Source organism: Cervus elaphus, chromosome 5, assembly GCF_910594005.1.
Source record: "Cervus elaphus chromosome 5, mCerEla1.1, whole genome shotgun sequence".
NCBI classification, from domain to species: Eukaryota; Metazoa; Chordata; class Mammalia; order Artiodactyla; family Cervidae; genus Cervus; species Cervus elaphus.
This window is the reverse complement of record NC_057819.1, coordinates 74,582,633-74,608,904: the sequence shown is the minus strand read 5'-3', so window position 1 is coordinate 74,608,904 and position 26,272 is coordinate 74,582,633. Positions and strand designations below refer to the sequence as shown.

Below are 26,272 nucleotides of genomic sequence, written 5' to 3'. Positions count from 1 at the left end.
TCTCAGTATCAAGCCTAATGCTTGGCACACGATAGATTGCCAATAAACAGTGTTTAATTGAGTCTGTTTTGTTTCCATAGAATTTAGCAAGTCCCATAAATTCCATAAATTAATTCCAAGTGCCAAACTCCCTACCATAACAGCATGGTCTCTGGAAATTCTGCTGAAATGACAAATGACAATTCAGGACAGATGAATAAGGAGGATGCCTAAGAGCTCAATCTGACTCTAGAGATTATTTTCTAGGATAGAAATGGCATCAAGGTAAATTTTAACTCTATCAGAATTAATCCCTCTAGTTCATTGTTCTCTCAAACTATTTCTTTCTAGTGGGAGTCTTTTGGTTTTATCTGGGGGTTACCATGATGTGTTAATAAACGAACTTGAGCTTTTTGTTTCACTTGTTTTTGAAAAAGCAGCTGATAGGTTTGACTTTGAGTTTTCCAAGACTCATGTTTTAAGCAGCTGAGATCACAGTCACTGCGCATCCTGTATAGCTCACTAGACCAAGAGCCAAGGACTATTGGGATTTGTAGTTTATGATACAATGACAGCATTAACACAGGGAAATGTTTTGGCAAGATAACAAATAGCTATGATGAAGCAGTTAAGTTCCATTTGTTTAGGCTCTGTGAAAATTAATTTGCAAAACTTTCTAAGTCTGGTGTGTGTTCTGCTGTCTGGTATGTAAATTAAAAGATTGTGTGAAAAGGATTCTAGAGATGATGCCATTCAAACATTTCAGACAAGTTCTCCACTAATTAATTTTCACTCTATTTTACTTTATTTGCATTCACATTTTTCTCAAAAGTAAGTTGTATCAATCCAGCCAGGAAAGGAGACCTCCATAGCCAATAAGCCACAATGACTGATGCTTTTTTAAAAATGGTAGAAAATTAAAATTTTGACTGGGAAAACCATGGGAGTTAGAAAAATAATTCAGCAGTGATTCTCTAAATTTGAAAATAGAAACTGTCCTAGCATTCTACAAAGACACTTCTCTTTCCAAGGGTAATATGAGGTGTTTATAAACCTGAAGGATAAAAAAATATGGAGCATAGTTAAGTATTAAAAGTCTAGGGATAACAGAGTTCTGCACAAATCCATAGAGGGAGAGTTTCTTACTCTGAATCTTGGAGCCTTAGTTCCTTTGCCCAGCTTTGCTCTGCAGGTAAGATCCACAGGCTAATTCCATGGCAGAAAGTGAAGAACTAAAGAGCCTCTTGATGAAAGTGAAAGAGGAGAGTGAAAAAGTTGGCTTAAAGCTCAACATTCAGGAAACTAAGATCATGGCATCCGGTCCCATCGCTTCATGGCAAATAGATGTGGAAACAGTGGCTGACTTTATTTTTCGTGGCTCCAAAATCACTGCAGATGGTGATTGCAGCCATGACATTAAAAGACACTCCTTGGAAGGACAGTTATGACCAACCTAGATAGCATATTAAAAAGCCGAGACATTATTTTGTCAACAAAGGTCCGTCTGGTCAAGGCTATGTTTTTCCAGTGGTCATGTATGGATGTGAGAGTTGGGACTATAAAGAAAGCTGAGTGCCGAAGAATTGATGCATTTGAACTGTGGTGTTGGAGAACACTCTTGAGAGTCCCTTGGACTGCAAGGAGATCCAACCAGTCCATCCTAAAGGAGATCAGTCCTGGGTGTTCATTGGAAGGACTGATGCTGAAGCTGAAACTCCAATACTTTGGCCACTTGATGCGAAGAGCTGTCTCATTTGAAAAGACCCTGATGTTGGGAAAGATTGAGGTCAGGAGGAGAAGGGGATGACAGAGGATAAGATGGTTGGATGATGACTCAATGGACATGAGTTTGGGTGGACTCCGGAAGTTGGCAATGAACAGGGAGGCCTGGCGTGCTGTGGTTCATGGGGTTGCAAAGAGTCGGACACGACTGAGTGACCGGACTGAATAAGTATGGGCACTCCTTGCTTCTTTTTTCACAGCCTTCCTTTTCCCTAGAACCTAGATTAATACCACCTTTGTAGACTTATTCTAGGTCCTTTTTTCATCTGAGGTCCCTTGACTGGTTTGACACATTAATTGTGTCTCAGCACATACAGTGATTCTTAGAACATTGACCTCTTTCATCTGGACTAGTCCTGCTCTTCATGAGCAGTCATCCCAATTAGGTTTTCTTGGGGCCCTGCAGATGAAACACATCTTTTTTGCCTGAATTGAAAGCTTTTTCTACCCACCTATAGTTGAATGGTTTTCTAAAGTCCTAACTTTATTTGACATGATTGATATTTAAAGCAATTGATTTAAACTTTTGCACTTGAAATTGATTTTAACTGGAGTCTAGACATTAATGGACCTCTTGCTTTACAAAAAGAGAAATGGCAGTAAAAATTTTACAATGGCCACAACAACAACTTGACACTGAAACCCTGATTCTGGTAATCTGCTCATGTATGAAACCTGCTAGGGAGCAAGGGATTTCCAGCAGTTTGAGTCTTGAGACCTGAGTACTGATGCTTACTCTGTCCTTCCCTGCCTCTCCCTGGCTGGGTGGCTTTGAGCTGAGGACATTCCCTCCCCTTATGGCCTTCATTTCATTGTAGTCATTTAGGTTAGATGACTTCTAAGGTGGCTTCAGTTTCTGAAAGATCATTAATTTCTGGCTGATTTAAAATGAGCAATGCAGTGGCGAATAAACTTTGATACCCTTTCAGGAGTGAAACTAGTGGCACAGTTGAACAAGAAAGACTGGTTCTCAGTTGTCTAAGCATGCAGTTAGAACCAGACAAACAGGCTTCAGCAGCTTAGTGGATTCATAAAACTCTGAAACTTTTTGTCATAGAGAATGCCATGCCCAATAAAAGCAAATCAGATGTTCATGTAAAACTTCCACTGTTTGTGTTTTTATCGGGTACTTTTGGGGTGTGAAGTTTATTAATGAAATGCAGTAGCATCTGCCCACCCACGCTACCATAAAATAGCAGCACAATGCATTTATGGGTTTGGATTATTTTTGCTAATAATTTCCACACGAGTATTTAAAATGCAATCTGTGCCAGCTGTTGCTATGTTTATCACGCATCTGCCTTCCAAGGAAGGTCTCTAAGACATCTTAGGAAAGGGAATTGTATTAGTTTCCTGTTGTGGTTCTGACAAATAATAGCAACTTAGTGACATAAAATAACACATGTATTATCTTAAAGTTCTGGAGGTGAGAAGTCTGAAATGAGTCTCAGTGTCAGCAGGCTGGTATTCTTTTTGAAGGCTCTAGGGGAAGAATCTATTGCTTTGCCTATTCCAGCTTGTAGAGGCCAACTGTGTTCATTGGCTCATGTTTTCTTACTCCTCTCCTGACCTCTCTGACCTCTCTTTCCATCCTTAAATATTTTCTCTGTATCTGTGATCTTTATACACCTCTTTCTGAAAATAGACCCTTGTTATTATGTTGGGCCCAGATAATCCAGGTAATCTATGCATCTCAAGATGCTTATTAGTAATAATTAATAATCAATTAATTAGTTTTAGTAATTTCTGCCCAGTATATTTTACAACATAAGGTAACACATTCACAGGTTCTGGGGTTAGGATGTGGACATCTTTGGAAGAGTCTATTATTCAGCCTATGTCTAAGGCCATAGATACCAACAAAGGTCCAAGAAATAAATGACTATCTAAGGTAACACAGCTAATTTGTGGCAGTGCCATGAATATATCCCCAGGATCCTCACATTGGCCATGTTTATGTACATCACTGACAAAAACAGGTAGGAATATGCACTGATGGAGGCTTTATTTTTATAAAGCCTTTATTTTTATAAAGCTTTTATTTTTATAATCTTGAAATGATTGAGAAATAAGTATAAAATTCTGTGAATTTAAAAGAGCACTTTAGAGATGATAGTTTATATTTTTAAATATATATTTTTAATGCAAGAGCTTCCTTAAAATTTTAAATTTCCTGGGTCATGGTACCTTCTAATGATAAAGTGATTTGCAGTGATAAAATAGCTTAAATAATGATGGGAAATGAAAGTGCCAAGGAACAACATATACATATTCTCCTATCTACTTCTTCCCCTCCTCGTCCTTCTCTTTCTCCTTATGAAACTCTGGTCATTGCTGCCATTTTGAAAATTTGTTATAACTGGAAAGCTAATTCAAACTTTGTAAATTGAAGGGAATGGAGGTACCAGAGGCTTATTACCATGGATTTATCCAAATTAAGTTATTTGCCATATTCCACAATAGTTCAGTTCAGTTCAGTTCAGTTGCTCACTCGTGTCCGACTCTTTGTGACCCCATGAATTGCAGCACGCCAGGCCTCCCTGTCGATTACAAACTCCTGGAGTTTACTCAAACTCATGCCCATCAAGTCAGTGATGGCATCCAGCTGTCTCATCCTCTGTCGTCCTCTTCTCCTCCTGCCCCCAATCCCTCCCAGCATCAGGGTCTTTTCCAATGAGTCAACTCTTCGCATGAGGTGCCCAAAGTACTGGAGTTTCAGCTTCAGCATCAGTCCTTCCAATGAACACCCAGGACTGATCTCCTTCAGGATGGACTGGTTGAATCTCCTTGCAGTCCAAGGGACTCTCAAAAGTCTTCTCCAACACCATAGTTCAAAAGCATTAATTTTTTGGAGCTCAGCTTTCTTCATAGTCCAACTCTCACATCCATATATGACCACTGGAAAAACCATAGCCTTGACCAGACAGACCTTTGCTGGCAAAGTAATGTCTCTGCTTTTTAATATGCTATCTAGGTTGGTCATCACTTTCCTTCCAAGGAGTAAGCGTTTTTTTAATTTCATGGCTGCAATCACCATCTGCAGTGATTTTGGAGCCCCAAAAAATAAAGTCTGGCACTGTTTCCACTGTCTCCCCATCTATTTCCCATGAGGTGATGGGACTAGATGCCATGCTCTTAGTTTTCTGAATGTTAAGCTTTAAGCCAACTTTTTCCACTCTAATAAAGTCCACCTAATTTTGGTGTTGAAGCATTCTTATAAGGCTCTAAGGAAATTGTTTTTATCTCTTCTCCCACTTCTACACAATAATTGCTGTAACAGTTAAAAGGGTTATAGAAGTTTGAATTTAGATGAGATTAGACATACTATCTAGTCCAATACTTTTCTCTTTCATAGTATCTTTGGCAGATATTTGCCATATTCCTCTCTTGCCTGTTTTCTTCACCCATGACATGGGAAGGAATGATGACTGCTGTAAGTTAAAAATTGTATTGAGTTCCTAAGAGAGTAGATATTTTTGAGAGGGTTGTGGCTCTTATTCTTTACTTCCTCTGCTGCAGGCTTTGGTGCCCCTCTTCTAGAGTTTTATACACAGTTGACTTAACTGTATACTGTTCCCTACCCCCAGTGTGGTAATTGTACTTACGTATATCTGCCTTCAAAATTAAACCTAACCCAGCGATGGACATGCAATAATAGTTCACTGTACTGCTGATGAATGTGGTAGATGGATGAATGAATGATGACCATATAATCTCAGAGGCATGACGCATGGATCCAGAGAGATACTAAGGGGGCAGGGAAAGGTTGAAGATACAGCTTCTGATTGTCACTGATATAAAATTAGTAGGTTAGCTACACTACTATTCTGCTAACTAAACAGAGTAAAATAGGACTGGAAATAGGACAGAAATTTATTTAATAGATTCTTTATTGTGACACTGAAGATAAGTGGATGGTTTCCTTTTGGATATTTCCATTCAGCACTCAATTCCATCCTTTTCTGCTTATCAATGAACACATTCTTCAGCTGCTGTTACATTAAGTCAAATTGCCAAGCTGTTTGGCCTTGATTGCATGCATGCATGCTCAGTTGTTCACTTGTGGCTGATTCTTTTCAACACTATGGACTGTACCCTGCCAGTCTCCCCCATCCATGGGATCCTCCAGGCAAGAATACTGGAGTGGGTTGCCATCTCCTCCTCCAGGGGATCTTCCTCATCCAGGAGTTGAACCTGAGTCCCTACATTGGCAAGTGGATTCTTTACCACTGAGCCACCAGAGAAGCCCCCTGATATTGATTGGGGGGGTTCATAAAATAATTCACTCCCTCAGTTTGGTCTTGACAACATATAACATAATACCTTGTATATGTTGAATGCTACTTTCTAGGACAAGGTTGATTCCTATATCATTCCTGTCAGACAAAGAAGCAAAGTATCAGCTCGGAGTTGCTAAATATTTAGTGCACCTCAGTGTGAACAGATGATGTGGCTGGTCTGTGCCATCTTCTTATTAAGGTATTAGTATTGATTGTACCCATCAAAGAGGCCACAGGATAAGTGAATCTGAAATAAGAATCTCTGATCTTAAGATATCATGAAGGTAAGACTTAGAGAAGCTGACCAACATTCAGGCCAGGAAACTGCCATAATGACACCCAAGGATGTCTATGGGTGGAAAACATTGTATAGTTCTCTGATTTTATGACTTTTGTGACATAGTTCTTATAATATTGTTTCCCCAGCCTTCCACCCAGCTTAATTCTACTTTTTTTTTTTTTTTTTCCCTGTTTCTAGTTCCTTCTTTCTGGGGATTGGTGAACTCAGCTTGGAATCTTTGTTCTGTGGGGAAACGGCAGTCGCCAGTCAACATAGAGACTAGTCATATGATCTTTGATCCCTTTCTGACACCCCTTCGCATCAACACCGGGGGCAGGAAGGTAAGTAGCCATCTTGCTTCCATTGTGAAGTTGAGGATAGGGGAGATGTTGATTCTGAAAGCCAAACTTCTAGTCCTTGTTCTCTGTGATGAGTCTGTCTTTCCACCCAGGAGTAATATCACAGACTTCAGGTCTATTGCTAACAAATATGTCTTAATCATGCTTTTTCTCTCTACCAAGTCAATTTCCATGCTTCTGATTACTTCTTTGTACTCCCTGGATGTTTCCTGAGATCCTATCCCTTGGAAGCCCATGAAGGAAGGTCAGAAAACTGTTTGCCGCCCCTAAATATCATGCTGGGAAATTCTTCTTCTCAGAAACCTCTTTACTGGGGCTTCTTTTAACCTCAAAAAAGTGAAAATATTTTTATCAAAAGTAAAATCAGACATTTATCATGCTGTAAGGAAAAACAAACAACCACCACCTTAGGTGGTTTATGAGAAAATCAATAATTAATCTTACTAGGACTTCCTGGCTAAGAATCCTAGCTCCGATATAGAAATCCTGAACTATCATTCCTATTCTCACACCAACATCCCTCCTTTCTTCTCCCCCAACCCATGATAAGCTCCTCCTTAATTTATAGAAGAGTATAATGTCCATGGGGTCTTCTCATTACAGGAACCTAGCATTTCTTTAACTACCTTTTACTGTTGAGTAGGCTGTTGAAAGTGGGAAAAAAAAAAAAAAAAACACACATACATAAAATTGTGTTTGAAGGTGACTTACTATTGTGAACTCAAGAGAAATGGAAAATCATTTATGTGCAAGAAACTGTGGTTAAAATTATGGATAACTTTTTATTACTAGTAACTGATTTTCCAGGGTTTGGGCTCCTTGAGGTCTGATTTCTACACCCCTTATGCAGTCGGTTCACCTTGATTACCACAAGTTTGTAAGAAATCTTTTTGCTTTCTGACATTTTTTTTTCTTGTCATGTAGTTTTCACACATATACAGAAAAGTCAAATGGCCCATCAAAATGCTGTTAGCAACTTCGATTCAGGTCACAAGGCAAGTTTTGAAAGATCTTCTTGTGATTTAGCTAAGTAGTGTTTGTATGCTGTTTTAAATATGACTTAGGAAGCATTTTTATAAAAAAAATTCTATAAAAAGGACCTTATAAAAAGGGTCATGTAGTTTATTGTTCTGATTCTGTAAAAAACTAACCTGCCTTAATTATTCTTCCATTTGCAGTTGTATTTTTGCAAACCCTAAGGGGAACTTGAATTGGGTGCAATATATAACTTTCTCTAAAAAGTTGATCATTCAAGTCATCATAACCATGTATAGGTTCCCTGACCAGTGTATTAAAAAAGACAAATTTGAGTATTCAATCATTCTTTCTTTCTTGAAGAGGATGATTGAGGGAATAACTGTACCCCAGGCAAAGTGAAAATTTTAAAAAAAGTAACCATACACACACACAAAGTAGACAGAAGGTTGGTACCTGAATTCCAGAGATTACCTGAAAGATGGCCAGAAAGGCTGAAGCAAAGAGACTGAAGAGGAGTTGATGAGGAAATAAATATGGAAGAGTAATGTGAGATGAGATCCTGATGCCATGTTAAAGAACTGAATTTTTTCATAAGGGTATGCAAGGATTTAAAACATTATTGGGTAGATAGTACATAGCGGGTGGAATGGAATAGGAATTAAGCTAACAAAAATAGTGAATATGTACATTTCATTTTTCATCATACCATCTTAGAGGAAAACCTTAATGTGAAAGAAATTAAAAAACAAAACAAAATTAAGACAACTTCTCTCTAAAATGTATTGTAAAAAAAGAGAATGAGAGATAGCTGGAGTTAAAAATCATTCATAAATTATGTTGCTTTTCAGTGTTTTTTGTTATTATGTAATTTTTAAAGTATATTTTCAATTTAATAAAGTGTGCCTGATCCCCGTCAACTTTTAAGTGCATTGGAGTTTGGAGTTTTGAAATACTTCCTTTTGATGGTGTTAACTTTATATCTGGCATGATTTGTGTTGTCAGCTGTTAGAACAGCTGAGAATTGTCTGATGATATCCTTTGAATTTGTGAAAGGTCAAAAGTAAAATACAGATGGTAGTTGGATAATCTAAGGGGTAATAAAATACCTAAACTTGGTAGACAATAGTTAAATCATGCTTGCAATCTTTTAAGAGATGCTTCTTCATGAATTGGGGTTTATTTTGGAAGTGAGGATTCAAATCAGTGGCTCTGAATTTAGTTTTTCCTCAAAGAAACGTGTATCTAACTCAGAAGGTTTAAAAATTTCCCTGAAAGATTAGGTTTTGTAGAATTTGGGAAAGCTGCCACATTTTGAAGCCTAAGATCAGCTGGGTATCAATATGCAAAATCCATCCCAGTCATCATGTGTTTTATTTCACACTTTTATCCATGAGCATCATTCTTGCTCATGTTTAAATGAAGGGTTTACAAACCCATGAAGCCGCTTTGATGCAGTACCTGACAGTGTTGCTATGTTTGTTTGAACATATTTGATCTGGCATAAGGCTCAGATGATGAACTGCAGGTTTCAGTTTTTTGTTTTTCTGCTTTTTGTTTTCGTTTTGTTTTTTGTTAGGGCTGAAATTCAATGTGAACACAGGAGTGTAGAGAGTAATAATAGATGGAAATCAAAGTATAATCATGCCTTAATATAATAAAAGGTATTTATCATATGTAAAATATGATTTCTTTTACCTTTCAAGTTGCTTATTTACAATGGTAGTTTTTAAGCAATGGTACTTTTTATTCCAGTTGTTCATATCTGACACATAGGACTCTTATGGACAAAATCCAAAACAAGCATACTTTCAAACATTACTCACACATGGTTGCATTGCATATGCATGTAAGAATCCTATTTTGGGGAGAAATGTTGCCAAGATGGAGGAATAGGAAGACCCTGAGCTTACCTCCTCCCATGGGTACACCAAGTTACAATTACAGAGCAACTATCAACAGGAACCTCAGGACTAGCTGAAAGATTTTCTGCAACTGAAGATATAAATAAAGAGCTGCAATGAAATGGATATGAGGAGTAAAGACATAATACAGTCAAGACCCATACCCCTTTCTAAGCAACCCATAAACAGGAGAACAATAACAAATGCAGAGCTTCTCTCCAAGGAGAGAGAGGTCCAAGCCCCACATTAAGCTCACCAACTAAGGTGTCCTGTACCAAGAAGATGAGCTCCCAGAATGTATGGCTGTGATGGTCAACAAAGAAGTTGGCCCTGACACAACAGAAAGTGCCACATAGAGGGCACTCTTAGAGCATAGAGCTCTGCTGACCAGAAGGGAATGTGTTCATAGCCTCCATAGAGTATCTCCTACATGAGTCCACTTCTCCAAAATCAGGTAATCAAATTGTCTAACACTAGAAATAAATACAGAAAATAGGCAAAGTAAGGAGGTAGAAATATGTACCAAAGAGGGAACAAGACAAAAATCTCAGGAAAAAATGTTAACAAAATGGAGATAAGCAGTCTACAGCCATTGAGATACTCAGTGATCTCAGGAGAAGAAAGGAAGAACACAGTGAGAAGTGTAACAATTAGAAAATGTAAAGAAACAAATGGAACTGAAATCTAATTTAAAAATACAATTTAAAAATATTAAATTTAAAAATCAATTTAAAATTTAAAATACGGTGGAAGGAATCACATTAGATTAAATGATACAGAGGAATGGATCAGTTAACTGGAAAAGAGCAGTGGGAGTCACCCTAACAGAACAAAAAAAAGCTTAAAAAAATAATTATAAAATGGAGGTAGTTTAATATACTTCTGAAACAACATCAATCACTCTATTATTCTAGTGGACTGAAGGAAAAGAGAGAGAGAAAGGGGCAGAGAACTTATTTGAAGACACAATAGGTGAAAACTCCCCTACCCTGTGAAAGGAAACAGATTCAGGTCCACGGAGCAAAGGAGTTCCAAATAAGATAAAACAAAAGAGGGCCACACTAAGACACTGTAATTAAAATTGCAAAATATAAAGTTAAAGATAGAATATTAAATGTAACAAGATAAAAGCAACTAGTTACATATAAAGGACTTCTCATAAGTCTATACACTGATTTTTCAGCAGAAACTGCATAGGCCAGAAGGGAGTGTCACAATATATTTAAAGTGATTAGATTAGGAAAAAACGTATAAATGAGAATATTCTACCCAGCAAGACTATCATTCAAATTTGAAGGTGACAAAAAGAGTTTTAGAGACAAGAAAAACAAAAAAGAGTTCAGCACTACTAACTGTCTTACAAGATATGTTAGAGGGACTTATCTAAGCAGAAAAGATGACAACTAAAACTACGAACATTGCAAAAGGAAAAATCTCATTGGCAAAGGAAAATATACTATAAAGAAAAGAGATCAACCATTTATAAAACTAGCTATTTTTTTTTTGTTGTTACGTGAGTAAATTGTGTCCGACTCTTTGTGACCTCATAGACTGCAGCACATAAGGCATCCCTGTCTTCATCTCCCAAAGCTTGCTCAAACTCAAGTCCTTTGAGTCAGTGATAGGATCCAACCATTTCAGCCTCTGTTTTCCCCTTCTTCTCATGTCTTCAAACTTTCCAAGCATCAGGGCCTTTTGGAACAAATTGGCTCTACACAACAGATAACCAAGATTTGGAGCTTCAGCATCAGGCCTTCCAGGGAATATTCAGGTCTGATTTCCTTTAGGATTGACTGGTTTGATCTCCTTGGAGTCCAAGGGACACTTGAGTCTTCTCCAACACCACATTTCAAAAGCATCATGTCTTATTTTGCACTCAGACTTCTTTATGGTTCAACTTTCACATCCATACATGACTACTGGAAAAACCATAGCTTTGACTAGACGGATGTTTGTCGGCGAAGTAATCTCTCTGTTTTTCAATATGCTGTCTAGATTGATCATAACTTTTCTTCCAAGGAGCAGACTTCTTTAAATTTCATGATTGCAGTCACTGTCTCCATTGATTTTTGAACCAAGAAATTAAAGTCTGTCACTATTTCCAGTGTTTCCCATCTATTTGTCATTAAGTGATGGGACTGATGCCATGATCTTAGTTTTTTTTTTTTTTTTTTTTTTTTTTTAATGTTGAGTTTTAAGCCATCTTTTTCACTCTCCTCTTTCACTTTCCTCAAGAGGCTCTTTAGTTCTTCTTCACTTTCTGCCATAAGGGTAGTTCCATCTGCATATCTGAGGTTATTGATATCTCTCCTGGCAATATTGATTTGAACTTGTGCTTCATCCAGCCCAGCATTTCACTTCATGTACCTCTGCACAGAAATTAAGTAAGCAGATGACAATATAGAGCCTGACATACTTCATTCCCAATTTGGAACCAGTCTGTTGTTCCATGTCCAGTTATAACTGTTGCTTCTTGACCTAAATATAGGTTTCACAGGAGGCAATTAAGGTTGTCTGGTATTCTCATCTTTTTAATAGTTTTCCACAGTTTGTTGTGATCCACATAGTCAAAGGCTTTAGCATAGTCAATGAAACAGATGTAGATGGTTTTCTGGAATACTCTTGCTTTTTCTGTGATCCAATGGATGTTGGCAATCTGATCTCTGGTTCCTCTGAGCTTTCAAAATCCAACTTGAACATCTGGAAGTTCTTCATTCATATACTTTTGGAGCCTAGTTGGAGAACTCTGAGCTTTACTTTGCTAGCATGTGAAACGAGTGCAACTTTGTGGTAATTTCAGCATTCTTTGGCATTGCCTTTCTTTGGAATTGGAATGAAAACTGACCTTTTCTAGTCCTATGGCCACTGCTCAGTTTTCCAAACTTGCTGACATATTGTGTGCAGCACTTTAACAGCATCACCTTTTAGGATTTGATGTAGCTCAACTGGAATTCCATCACCTCCACTACCTTTGTTCATTGTGATGCTTCCTAAAGCCCACTTGACTTCATACATCAAGATGACTGGCTCTAGGTGAGTGATCACACTATCATGGTTATCTGAGTCATTAAGATCTTTTTTTGTATAGATATTCTGTGTGCCTCCCACCTCTTCTTAATATCTTCTGCTTCTTTTAGGTCCATATAGTTTCTGTTCTTTCTTGTGCACATCTTTGCATGAAATGTTCCACTGGAATCTCTGATTTCCTTGAGGAGGACACTAGTGTTTCCCATTTTATTGTTTTCCTGTATTTCTTTGTACTGTTCACATAAGAAGGCCTTTTTATCTCTCCTTGCTATTCTTTGGAACTCTGAATGCTTTGGAATTCAGATGGGTATATCTTTCGTTTATGCCTTTGCCTTTCACATCTCTTCTTTTCTCAGCTATTTTTAAGGCCTCCTCAGACAACCATTTTGCTTTTTTGCATTTCTTTTTCTTGGGGATGGTTTTGATCACTGCCTCCTGTACAATGTTACATACCTCCATCCATAGTTCTTTAGGCACTCTGTCTATCGGATCTAATCCCTTGAATCTACTTATTATTTCCATTGTATAATCGTAAGGGATTTGATTTAGGTCATACCTGAATGGCTTAGTTGTGTTCCCTACTTTCTTCAATTTACATCTCAATTTTGCAATAAAGAGTTCATAATCTGAGACACAGTCAGCTCCAAGTCTTGTTTTTGCTGTCTGTATAGAGCTTCTACATCTCTGGTTGCATGGAATATAATCGATCTGATTTTGGTATTGACCATCTGGTGATGTCCAAGTGTAGGCTTCTCTCTTGTGTTGCTGGAAGTGTATGTTTGTTATGACCAGTGTGTTCTCTTGCTAAAACTGTTAGCCTTTGCCCTGCTTCATTTTGTACTCTAAGGCCAAAGTTGCCTGTCACTCCAGGTACCTCTTGACTTCCTACATTTTCATTCTAGTCCTCTATGATGAAATACACACTTTTTTTTTTTTTTTTTTATGTTACTTCTGGAAAATTAGTAGGAAAGTTAAAAGGCAAAAGGAGTGAATTTATCTATATCTATAATAAGTAGTTAAGAAATACACAAACCAGAAAGCTATACAATGTGGTGTGAAAAATTAAGTATGGGGGGTAAAAAAGGAAGGTTATTACAATGCATTTGAAGTGAAGAACTCATCATCTTAAAATAATCATATATTGCTATATAAAAACTTCATGGTAACCACAAACCAAAAATTGATAGCAGATACACACACAAACACACACAATAAAGGAATCCAAGCATAGTGCTAAATATTGTCACCAAATCTCAAGGGAAGAGATCAAAAGAAGAAAGGAACAAATAAGAACCACAAAAGACAATCCCAAAATAATTTTTAAAAATGGTGATGCTGATTCAAAGACCCCGAGGGATAGGATGGGGAGGGATGTGGGAGGGGGGATCAGGATGGGGAACACCTGTAAATCCATGGCTGACTCATGTCAATGTATAGCAAAAACCACTACAATATCGTAAAGTAATTAGCCTCCAACTAATAAAAATAAATGAAAAAAAAAAAAAATGGTGACGCTTGCATTCAGTTCAGTTCAGTTCAGTCGCTCAGTCGTGTCTGACTCTTTGCAACCCCATGAATCGCAGCCAGGCCTCCCTGTCCATCACAGACTCCCAGAATTTACTCAAACTCATGCCCATAGAGTCGGTGATGCCATCCAGTCATCTCATCCTCTGTCGTCCCCTTCTCCTGCCCCCAATCCCTCCCAGCATCAGGGTATTTTCCAATGAGTCAACTCTTCTCATGAGGTGGCCAAAGTACTGGAGTTTCAGCTTCAGCGTCAGTCTTTCCAATTAACACCCAGGACTGATCTCCTTTAGGATGGACTGGTTGGATCTCCTTGCAGTCCAAGGGACTCTCAAAAGTCTTCTCCAACACCATAGTTCAAAAGCATCAATTTTTCGGCGCTCAGCTTTCTTCCCAGTCCAACTCTCACATCCATATATTACCACTGGAAAAACCATAGCCTTGACCAGATGGACCTTTGTTGGCAAAGTAATGTCTCTGCTTTTTTTTTTTTTTTTTTTTTTTTTTTTAGCTGTAAATTATTTGTTTTATTTTTTTATGTGGAAGTGTAGTACTTAACTCAATATGTCCAAAAGGTTTCGAAAAATCAGGATGTTACTACTCTCTAACATAATGTTTTTCTTTTCTTTTTTTTTTTTTTCTAATTTTTTATTAGTTGGAGGCTAATTACTTCACAACATTTCAGTGGGTATTGTCATACATTGATATGAATCAGCCATAGATTTACACGTATTCCCCATCCCGATCCCCCCTCCCACCTCCCTCTCCACCCGATTCCTCTGGGTCTTCCCAGTGCACCAGGCCCGAGCACTTGTCTCATGCATCCCACCTGGGCTGGTGATCTGTTTCACCATAGATAGTATACATGCTGTTCTTTTGAAATATCCCACCCTCACATTCTCCCACAAGTTCAATAGTCTGTTCTGTATTTCTGTGTCTCTTTTTCTGTTTTGCATATAGGGTTATCGTTACCATCTTTCTAAATTCCATATATATGCGTTAGTATGCTGTAATGTTCTTTATCTTTCTGGCTTACTTCACTCTGTATAATGGGCTCCAGTTTCATCCATCTCATTAGAACTGATTCAAATGAATTCTTTTTGACGGCTGAGTAATATTCCATGGTGTATATGTACCACAGCTTCCTTATCCATTCATCTGCTGATGGGCATCTAGGTTGCTTCCATGTCCTGGCTATTATAAACAGTGCTGCAATGAACATTGGGGTGCATGTGTCTCTTTCAGATCTGGTTTCCTCAGTGTGTATGCCCAGAAGTGGGATTGCTGGGTCATATGGCAGTTCTATTTCCAGTTTTTTAAGAAATCTCCACACTGTTTTCCATAGCGGCTGTACTAGCTTGCATTCCCACCAACAGTGTAAGAGGGTTCCCTTTTCTCCACACCCTCTCCAACATGTATTGCTTGTAGACTTTTGGATAGCAGCCATCCTGACTGGCGTGTAATGGTACCTCATTGTGGTTTTGATTTGCATTTCTCTAATAATGAGTGATGTTGAGCATCTTTTCATGTGTTTGTTAGCCATCTGTATGTCTTCTTTGGAGAAATGTCTGTTTAGTTCTTTGGCCCATTTTTGAATTGGGTCATTTATTTTTCTGGAGTTGAGCTTCAGGAGTTGCTTGTATATTTTTGAGATTAATCCTTTGTCTGTTTCTTCATTTGCTATTATTTTCTCCCAATCTGAGGGCTGTCTTTTCACCTTACTTATAGTTTCCTTTGTAGTGCAAAAGCTTTTAAGTTTCATTAGGTCCCATTTGTTTATTTTTGCTTTTATTTCCAATATTCTGGGAGGTGGGTCATAGAGGATCTTGCTGTGATTTATGTCGGAGAGGGTTTTGCCTATGTTCTCCTCTAGGAGTTTTATAGTTTCTGGTCTGACATTTAGATCTTGAATCCATTTTGAGTTTATTTTTGTGTATGGTGTTAGAAAGTGTTCTAGTTTCATTCTTTTACAAGTGGTTGACCAGTTTTCCCAGCACCACTTGTTAAAGAGGTTGTCTTTTTTCCATTGTATATCCTTGCCTCCTTTGTCAAAGGTAAGGTGTCCATAGGTTCGTGGATTTATCTCTGGGCTTTCTATTCTGTTCCATTGATCTATATTTCTGTCTTTGTGCCGGTACCATACTGTCTTGATGACTGTGGCTTTGTAGTCTAGTCTGAAGTCAGGCAGGTTGATTCCTCCAGTTCCATTCTTCTTTCTCAAGATTACTTTGGCTATTCGAGGTTTTCTGTATTTCCATACAAATTGAGAAATTATTTGTTCTAGTAATGTCTCTGCTTTTTAATATGCTATCTAGGTTGGCCATCACTTTCCTTCCAAGGAGTAAGTGTCTTTTAATTTCATGGCTGCAGTCACCATCTGCAGTGATTTTGGAGCCCCCCCAAAATAAAGTCTGACACTGTTTCCACTATCTCCCCATCTATTTCCCATGAGGTGATGGGACCAGATGCCATGATCTTAGTTTTTTGAATGTTAAGCTTTAAGCCAACATTTTCACTCTCCTCTTTCATTTTCATCAAGAGGTTTTTTAGTTCCTCTTCACTTTCTGTCATAAGGGTGGTGTCATCTGCATATCTGAGGTTATTGATATTTCTTCCGGCAGTCTTGATTCCAGCTTGTGCTTCATCCAGCCCAGCGTTTCTCATGATGTACTCTGCACGTAAGTTAAATAAGCAAAGTGACAATATACAGTCTTGACGTACTCCTTTTCCTATTTGGAACCAGTCTGTTGTTGAACCATAGTTAACAATAATTATCTTAAAGTTAAATGCACCAAATGTTTCAATCAGAAGTCATACAGTGGGTCAATCAGTCAGTCAGTTCAGTCACTCAGTCGTGTCCGACATATAAAAATCATAAAGCACAAAACTCCTAGAAGAAAGCATAGGTAATGTATTCTTTGACATTGGCCTGAGCAATATTTTTTTTGCATATGTCTCCTTAGGTAAGGGAAACAATGAAAAATTAAACAAATCAGATTATGTGAAACTAAAAAGCTATTGCATAGAGATCAAAACTCTCAACAAAATGAAAAGGCCACTGGCTTAGTAGGAGAAGATATTTGCAAATGATATATCTGATGAGGGTTGATATTCACAATATACAGAGTACTTTTATAACTCAACATTAAAAACAACAACAACAACAGAAATCCATTTTTTTAAAAAAACACAGAGAACCTGAACAGACATTTGCCCCAAGAAGACACATAGATAGCCAACAGATACATGAAAAGATGCCAAACATCACTAATCATCAGAGAAATGGAAATTAAACCCACAATTCTACTTCTGAGTATTTTTACAAAGACAACCAAAATTCTAATTTGAAAAGATATATGCATCTCTATATTTATAGCAGCATTGTTTACAATAATCAAGATAATTGAAGCAACCTAAGTATCCATCTTTAGATACATGAAGGAGATAAGGTATGTATGTACAATGGAGAGCCATAAAAGGGAGTGGTATTTTGGACCTAGAGTGCATTATGCTAAATGCAATAAGTCACATAAAGAAAAATACCATGTGATTTCTTTTATATATGGAATCTAAAAAAGAAGAGAAATGAACAAACGTTAAAAAACAAAACAAACAAACAACAAAAAAGAACACAGATCAGACGAATAGAGACAGAGAACAAATTGGTAGTTACCAGAAAGCAAATTGGTGGAGGGATGAGTGAAATAGCTGAGGGTGATTCAATGTACAAAATTCCAATTACAAAATGAGTCATACAGTGAAATGTATAATGTGGGAAATATAGTCAATTATATTTTAACATCTTTGTATGGTGACTGATGATAACTAGACATATCATGAGGATAATTTTTAATGTACTGAAATATCAAATCAACATTTTGTTACTTGTAACTAACAAGTTTATTTTATGTCAATTAGAAAAATAGTATGTAGACACTTGAAGGAAATGCATCAAAATGCTAATGATGTTTGTCTCTGCAGAGATGGGGATTATAGGTGATAGTTTGTTTTTGCTTTGTTTTCTTATATATGTTGTTACCTTCAATGAAAATCTATTTCTTGTAAAATTATAAACAAGACAATAAATGTCATTAAAGATTAAAAGTGAACATAGATATATAGAAGTTAAATGGAGGTTGAAGTGAAGTGAAGTGAAGTTAAAGTCGCTCAGTCATGTTTGACTCTTTGCAACCCCACAGACTGTACAGTTCATGGAATTCTCCAGGCCAGAATAGTGGAGTGGATGGCCTTTCCCTTCTCCAGGGGATCTTCCCAACTCAGGGATTGAACCCAGGTCTCCCACAATGCAGGTGGATTCTTTACCAGCTGAGCCACCAGGGAAGCCCAAGAATATTGCAGTGGGTAGCCTATCCCTTCTCCAGGGGATCTTCCCGACCCAGGAATCGAATCAGGGTCTCCTGCATTGCAGGCAGATTCTTCACCAACTGAGATATTAGGGAAGCCCTATGGAGGTTATTTGAATTAAATAACTATTTTGCCATAATTATGGAAATCATTAACTGTCAAATCAGTCATTTGGCATTAATTTTTCCAATTTGATTTTTATTTTATACTGAGGTTTGGGTGATTTACACTGTGGTGTTAGTTTTAGGTGTATAGCAAAGTAATTTGGGTGTTCATATATATATACCCAGTCTTTCTCAGATTCTTTTCCAATGTATCAATAGATTATAAGAGAATATTGGGTAGAGTTCCCTGTGCTTCACAACAGATCCTTGTTTGTTGTTTTATATATAATGGTGTGTATATGTTAATTCCAAACTCAAAATTTATTCCTCCTCTGTCTGCTTTTCCACTTTGGTAACCATAAGTTTGTGTTGGAAGCCCATAATCTGGTTATATTTTGTAAATAATTCATTTGTACCATTTTTTTTTTTTACATGCCACCTATAAGTGATATTTCTTTTTCTCTATCCGACTGACTTCACTTAGTATGATAATCTCTAGTTCGTTCCATGTTTCTGCAAAGGACATTATTTCATTATTTTTTTATAGCTGGGTAATATGCTACTATATATGCATGCAACATCTTCTTTATCCAGTCTGTTGTCAATGGCTATTTAGTTTGCTTCTATATCTTAGCTATTGTTTTTAGTGCTGTTATGAACTTTGGAGTGCATATATCTTTTTGAATTATGCTTTTCTCTGGATCAGTGCCCAGGAGTGGGATTGCTGAAGGATTTGGTAAGGGGGTGAGAGAGGATGAGATGGTTGTGTGGCATCTTTGGAGAAGTGTTTATTTAGGTCTTCTGTCCATCTTTTGATTGGTCTGTTTCTGGTTTTGTTTTGTTTTGTTTTGTTTTGTAATATAGAGCTTCATGAGCTGTTTGTATATTTTGGAGATTAATCCCTTGTAGGTCATTTAATTTGTAAATATTTTCTCCCATTCTGCAGGTTGTCTTTTCATTTTGTTTAGTCTTGAGTACTGTTATTTTGTCTCCTCAGGTAGGTTTATTCGTAGATATTTTATGCTTTTTGAAGTGATGGTAAAATGGATTATTCCTTTTGCTTCACAAAAGCTTTTAAGTTTAATTAGGTCTCACTTGTTTATTTACTAAAAGTTTAATTATTTTAATTAATTTAAAGTTAGATCCAAAAAGATATTGCTGCTATTTATGTCAAACAGTGTTCTGCTTATGTCTTCCTCTAAGAGTTTTGTAGTTTCTGGTCTTACATGTAGGTCTTTTATCCATTTTGAGTTTATTTTTGTGTATGATATTAGAGAATGTTCTAATTTCATTCTTTAACATGTAGCCATCGAGTTTTCCCAGGATCACTTACTGAAGAGACTTTTCTCCATAATATATTCTTACCTCCTTTGTCATGGATTAGGTGACAGTTAAGGCATGACTTTATCTCTCGACTTTCTATACTGTTCCATTACCAGTACCATTTTTTATTTTATTTTTTTTTCTTTTTGCTGCACCATACAGCATGTATCAAACTGTTTTGGTTACTGTAACTTTGTAGTATAGCCTGAAGTCAGAGAGAATGGGTGCTCCAGCCCCCTTTTTCTTTCTTATAATGATTGCACTTTTCTGGATTTTTTTGTGTGTTTCCATACAAATTTAAGATTTTACTTTTTTTGTTTAGTTCTATGAAAAAATGCCATTGGTAATTTGATAGGGGTTGCATTGAATCTGTAGATTATTTTGGGTAGTATAGTCATTTTGACAATATTGATTCTTCCAGTCAAAGAAAACATCTCCCCATCTGCTTGTGTCAGATTTTATTTGTTTCATCAGTATTATAGTTTCCAGACAGTTATTTTGTCTCTTTAGGTAGGTTTATTCCTAGATATTTTATGCTTTTTGAAGTGGTGTTAAAATGGATTATTTCTTTAATTTCTCCTTCTACTCCCTTGTTGTTAGTGTATAGAAATGCAAAAGATTTTTTTGTATTAATTTTTTATCCTGCAACTTTACCAAATTCATTGATGAACCCTAGTAGTTTTCTGGTAGCATCTTTAGGATTAACTTTGCATAGCATCATGGCATCTGTGAACAGTGACAGTTTTACTTTTTTTCCAATTTTGATTCATTTCTTTTTTTTCTCTGATTACCATGGCTAGGACTATCAAAATTATATTGAATAAAACTGATGAATAGACATCCTTTTTTGTTTCTGATCTTAGTTGAGATGCTTTCAATTTTTACAACTGAGAATGCTGTTAGCTGTAGGTTTGTTATATGGACTTTTATTATCTTGAGATAGGTCTCTCTAAGCCCACTTTCTGGAGAGCTTTGTGTGTGTGTGTGTGTGTGTGTGTGTGTGTGTAACTTTTTAATCATAAATGGGTGTTGAATTAGGTCAAACCTTTTTCCTACATCTTTTGACATGACCATATGATTTATATTCTTCAATTTTTTGATGTGATGTATCACAACTGACTGATTACAAGATATTGAAAAAATCTTGCATACCTGGGATAGATCTCAACTGATCATGCTGTGTGATTCTGCTAATGAATTGTTGGATTTATGTTATTAGTATTTTGCTGTGGATTTTTGCATCTGTTTATCAGTGATATTGACCTGTAGTTTTCTGTATTTTTGGTATCACTGTCTGATTTTGATGTCAAAATGACAGTGACTTCATAAAATGAGTTTGAAAATATTTAATCCTATGCAGCATTTTGGAATAGTTTCAAAAGCATAGATTTTAGCTCTTCTTTAAATGTCCAGTAGAACTAGACTGTGAAGTCGTCTGGTTTTTTGGAAATTTTAAAATCACAGTTTCAATTTTAGTACTTGTTATTCATCTGTTCATGTTTAATAGTTCTTCCTTTTTTAATCTTAGAAGGTTTGGCATTTTTGACAATTTGATCATTTCTTCTAGGCTGTTCATCTTATTGGTATATAATTGCTGGTAGTAGTCACTTAATACCTTTTGTATTTCTCTGGTATTAATTGTAACATCTTTTTCATTTCTAATTCTATTGATTTGAGTCTTCTACTTTTTTTCTTGATGAATTTGGCTAAATGTTTATCAGTTTTATTTATCTTTTAGCTTTTAGTTTCCACGATCTTTGCTATTGTTTGCTTTTTCTCTATTTCATTTATTTCTGCTCTGGTCTTTATGATTTATGTTCTTTTCTTAACCCTGGATTTTACTTGTTCTTAATTTCTCTAGTTGCTTTAAGTATAAGTTCAGGCTGCTTATTTGAGATTTTTCTTATTTCCCAAGTTTTAAGGATCTATTGCTATAAACTTCCCTCTTGAAGCTGATTTTGTTGTGTTCCATAGGTTTCAAAGTCATGTTTTCATTTTTATTTGTCTCTAGGTATTTTTTAATTTCCTGTTAGATTTTTTTTTTTTTTTCAGTGCTCCATTGGTTGTTTAGGAACATATTGTTGATTTTTGACAGGTTTTTTTAGTGTTTTTGTTTTTTTTTTTTTTTTCGTTTTTTAGTTGTTTTTATTTTTGACAGGTTTTTTTTTAGTTGTTTTTTTTTTAAGTATATTTCTAATCTCACAATATAGTGGTTGAAAAAGATGATTGATATCATTTAAATTTTATTAAATTTATTGAAATGTGCATAGTGGCAAGCATGTTGGTCTATCCTGGAGGATGTTCCACATGCACTTGAGAAGAATATGTGTATTCTGCTTTCGGATGGAATGCTCTGTACATATAAATTAAGTCCCTCTGGTCTAATGTGCCACTTAAGGCCCATGTTTCCTTATTGATTTTCTGTCTGGATGATCTTTAGATTGGCATAAGTGGAGTGTTAAAGTTTCCCATTCTTGTGTTATTGTAAATTTCTTCTTTTATGGCTAGTAGAATGTGCCTTATATATTGATGTGTTCCTATGTTGTGTGCTTGTATATTTATAATTGTTATATCTTCTTCTTGGGCTGATCCCTGGATCATTATGTAGTTTTCTTCTTTGCCTATTGTAATAGTTTTCATTTTAAACCTAATTTTTTATTATATGAGTACCGTTACTCCACCTTTCTTAGATTTCCATTTGCATGGAATACCTTCTTATATCATCTCACTTTCAGTATGTATGTGTCCCTAGATCTGAAGTGGGTTTCTTGTAGACTTTCTGTTTCTGCTCTGTTCTTACTTTCTGTTTCTATTCAGTCTATGAGTTTTGGTTGGAACAGTTAATCCACTTATGTTTAAATTAACTATTGATATATATATATTGCATTTATATATGTATAAGATTGTTTTAAGTTGCTTGTTGCTGATATCTTAATTTTAAATGCATTTCCAATATCCAGTATTCGTACTCTCCTCATGATTGCTGGTTTTGACATCATGTTTGTGTGTGGATGTTTTCTTACCTTTATTATATGTTTGCCTTTAATGATGAGCTTTCCCATTCATAATTTCTTTTGTTTCTAGTTGTGACTTTTTCTGACAACAGATGAACTTTTAGCAATTTTTGCAATCCTGACTTGATGATACTGAATTCTCTTAGCTTTCGCTTGTCTGTAAAGCTTTTGATTTCTTCATCAAATCTGGACGAGTGTCTGGATATAGACCATTCTTGGTTGTAGATTTTCCCCTACCATCACTGTAAATATATTGTGCCACTCCCTTCTGGCCTTTGGGTTTCTGCTAAAAAATCAGCTGTTAACCGTATGGGGATTCCATTGTATGGTACATGCTGATTTTTGCTTGTTGCACTTAATATTTTATCTTTGTCTTGAATTTTTGTCAGTTTCATTAATATGTGTTTTGGTGTCCTCCTTGGGTTTATCCTGTATGGAACTTTGTGAGCTTTCTGGACTTGAATGAGTGTTTTGTTTTGTTTTCACATGTTAGGGAAGTTTATGTCTGTTATCTTTTCCATTTTTTCCCCTAGCTCTTTCTCTCTGTCTTCATTTTCTGGAACCCTTATAATGCAAATGTTGGTACATTTAAGGTTTTTCCAGAGGTCCCTGAGATTGTACTCATTTTTTTTGTTTGTTTGTTTTATTTATTCTGTTCCACAGTAATGATTTCCATCATTCTTACTATTCATTATTCATTCTTCTGCATTTTTTAATCTACTATTGATAGCTTCTATAGTATTTTTCATTTCATTTTATTGTTTTTAATCTTCATTTGTTTGGTTTTCACTTAGTTCTTTTGGTGGAATACATTTCTTCTAGTTGTCCTTCATGTGGAATATATTTCTCTGACATCTCATCTTGTCTAACTTTCTGTGTTTTTAGCCTTTTTTTTCTCAGGCTACAGGTATGTAGTTCTTGATTCTGGTGTCTTCCCCTTGCTGAGTGAGGTTGGTCCAGGGGTTTATGCAGGCTTCCTGGTGGGAGAGACTGGTACATGTCCACCAGAGTGGAGCTGGGTCTTATCCTCTGGTGGGCAGGGCTGTATCAATAAGTGTATTTAGAAATATCTGTTTGCTCAGGATGACTTTGGGATAAATTTATCACTGATAAATGGAGCTGTCTTTTCACCCTGTTGATTATTTAGCCTGAGGTGTCCCAGCACAGGAAGCTTCAGGCTTCGGGTATGCCCAGGTCTTGGGTGCCAAAATGACAAGCTCCAGGAGAGCTTACACTGATGAATATTCCATAGGGCATCCACCACCAGGGTTCTTTCCCCCTCAGTGAGTGACATTCAATCTCCACCTCCCCAAGAGAACCACCAAGACCACAGGTAGATCTGACACAGTTTCCTATGGCATCACTGCTTAGCCTTGAGTCCCAGTGCATGTGAAACCTTGTGTGTGAAGTTTAAAAGTGGAATCTCTGTTCCCCCAGTCCTTTGCAGCTCCTTCATTCCCTGCTTACCTACAAAGTCAAATGATATAGGGGCTTCTCCTCCTGATATTAGACTCCCAGATTGGGATGCCTGACATGGGACTCAGAACTCTCATTCCTTGTGGGAGAATGTTTCTGATAAAAGTTATTTTCCAGTTTATGACTATATTGCAGAAGTACTTCTCCTACTATCTCATTTTGGCTCCTTCTTTATCTTTGGATGTAGCAGATCTTTTTGATAGGTTCCTGTCTTTTGTCAGTGGTCATTTAGCAATTGTGATTTTGGTGTTTTTATGAGAGGAAGTGAGACCACTCTTTTAATCCATCATCTGATCTCTCTAATCTCCTTGAAGTCTTCTTCATACAAGCAAAATTTCTGGCAAAAGAAGACACCTCATCCTTTTTGAAAAAGTGGCCTAATTAGCAATAGCACCATCAGGAAACTAGAAGAAAGAGTGGAAGAGACAGTGGGATAGCATTCATTTTTATAGGGTCAAAAAATTGAATTTTTTAATCAGGCTTTATGGGGATGCTAGAATATGAACTAGCATAGAACATTAAGCAGAATGAAGTATTATTTGGAGGAGGACCTTTTAAATATTAGATATTCTGGCTCCAGATGTGTGAAAAATGAATGACCTACATGTATTTCATTGTGGATTCTATTACAAAAAGTGTTCTTTCAGGGAACGAAGCCACTTGAGACTGTAGAAGAAGCTGAAGCATCAAATAAGACCCTTTTCCTGGGAATCCATTTCCAATCTAGGACCTCTTTGATGTTATATGAATAGTTGTTAGACAGGACACAAAGAATATATTTATTTGAAGCTGACCCCAAAATGATGATCTAACTAGGATTTAAACCCTCTAGTTTAAATGAAATCTTCCTTTAAAACTCTAGCATTGGTGTAGGAAAAAAGACAACCTCTTTAACAAGTGGTGCTGGGAAAACTGGTCAACCACTTGTAAAAGAATGAAACTAGAACACTTTCTAACACCATACACAAAAATAAACTCAAAATGGATTCAAGATCTAAATGTAAGACCAGAAACTATAAAACTCCTAGAGGAGAACATCGGCAAAACACTCTCCGACATAAATCACAGCAAGATTCTCTATGACCCACCTCCCAGAATATTGGAAATAAAAGCAAAAATAAACAAATGGGACCTAATGAAACTTAAAAGCTTTTGCACTACAAAGGAAACTATAAGTAAGGTGAAAAGACAGCCCTCAGATTGGGAGAAAATAATAGCAAATGAAGAAACAGACAAAGGATTAATCTCAAAAATATACAAGCAACTCCTGAAGCTCAATTCCAGAAAAATAAATGACCCAATCAAAAAATGGGCCAAAGAACTAAACAGACATTTCTCCAAAGAAGACATACAGATGGCTAACAAACACATGAAAAGATGCTCAACATCACTCATTATTAGAGAAATGCAAATCAAAACCACAATGAGGTACCATTACACCCCAGTCAGGATGGCTGCTATCCAAAAGTCTACAAGCAGTAAATGCTGGAGAGGGTGTGGAGAAAAGGGAACCCTCTTACACTGTTGGTGGGAATGCAAACTAGTACAGCCGCTATGGAAAACAGTGTGGAGATTTCTTAAAAAACTGGAAATAGAACTGCCATATGACCCAGCAATCCCACTTCTGGGCATACACACTGAGGAAACCAGATCTGAAAGAGACACGTGCACCCCAATGTTCATCGCAGCACTGTTTATAATAGCCAGGACATGGAAGCAACCTAGATGCCCATCAGCAGATGAATGGATAAGGAAGCTGTGGTACATATACACCATGGAATATTACTCAGCCATTAAAAAGAATTCATTTGAACCAGTCCTAATGAGATGGATGAAGCTGGAGCCCATTATACAGAGTGAAGTAAGCCAGAAAGATAAAG

The 26,272-nt window shown here is 36.7% G+C and overlaps 1 protein-coding gene across 3 annotated transcripts in view; it reads left to right on the top strand.

The window, feature by feature from the left end:
- The window catches only part of CA10 (carbonic anhydrase 10), an 821,067-nt gene that overhangs the window by 310,679 nt on the left and 484,116 nt on the right, over positions 1–26,272 (top strand). For all 3 annotated transcript variants that reach the window (XM_043902702.1, XM_043902703.1, XM_043902704.1), the window contains exon 3: positions 6,520–6,662. In XM_043902702.1, coding sequence (XP_043758637.1) covers positions 6,520–6,662 — 143 coding nt within the window. The remainder of the gene's footprint in view (positions 1–6,519; positions 6,663–26,272) is intronic.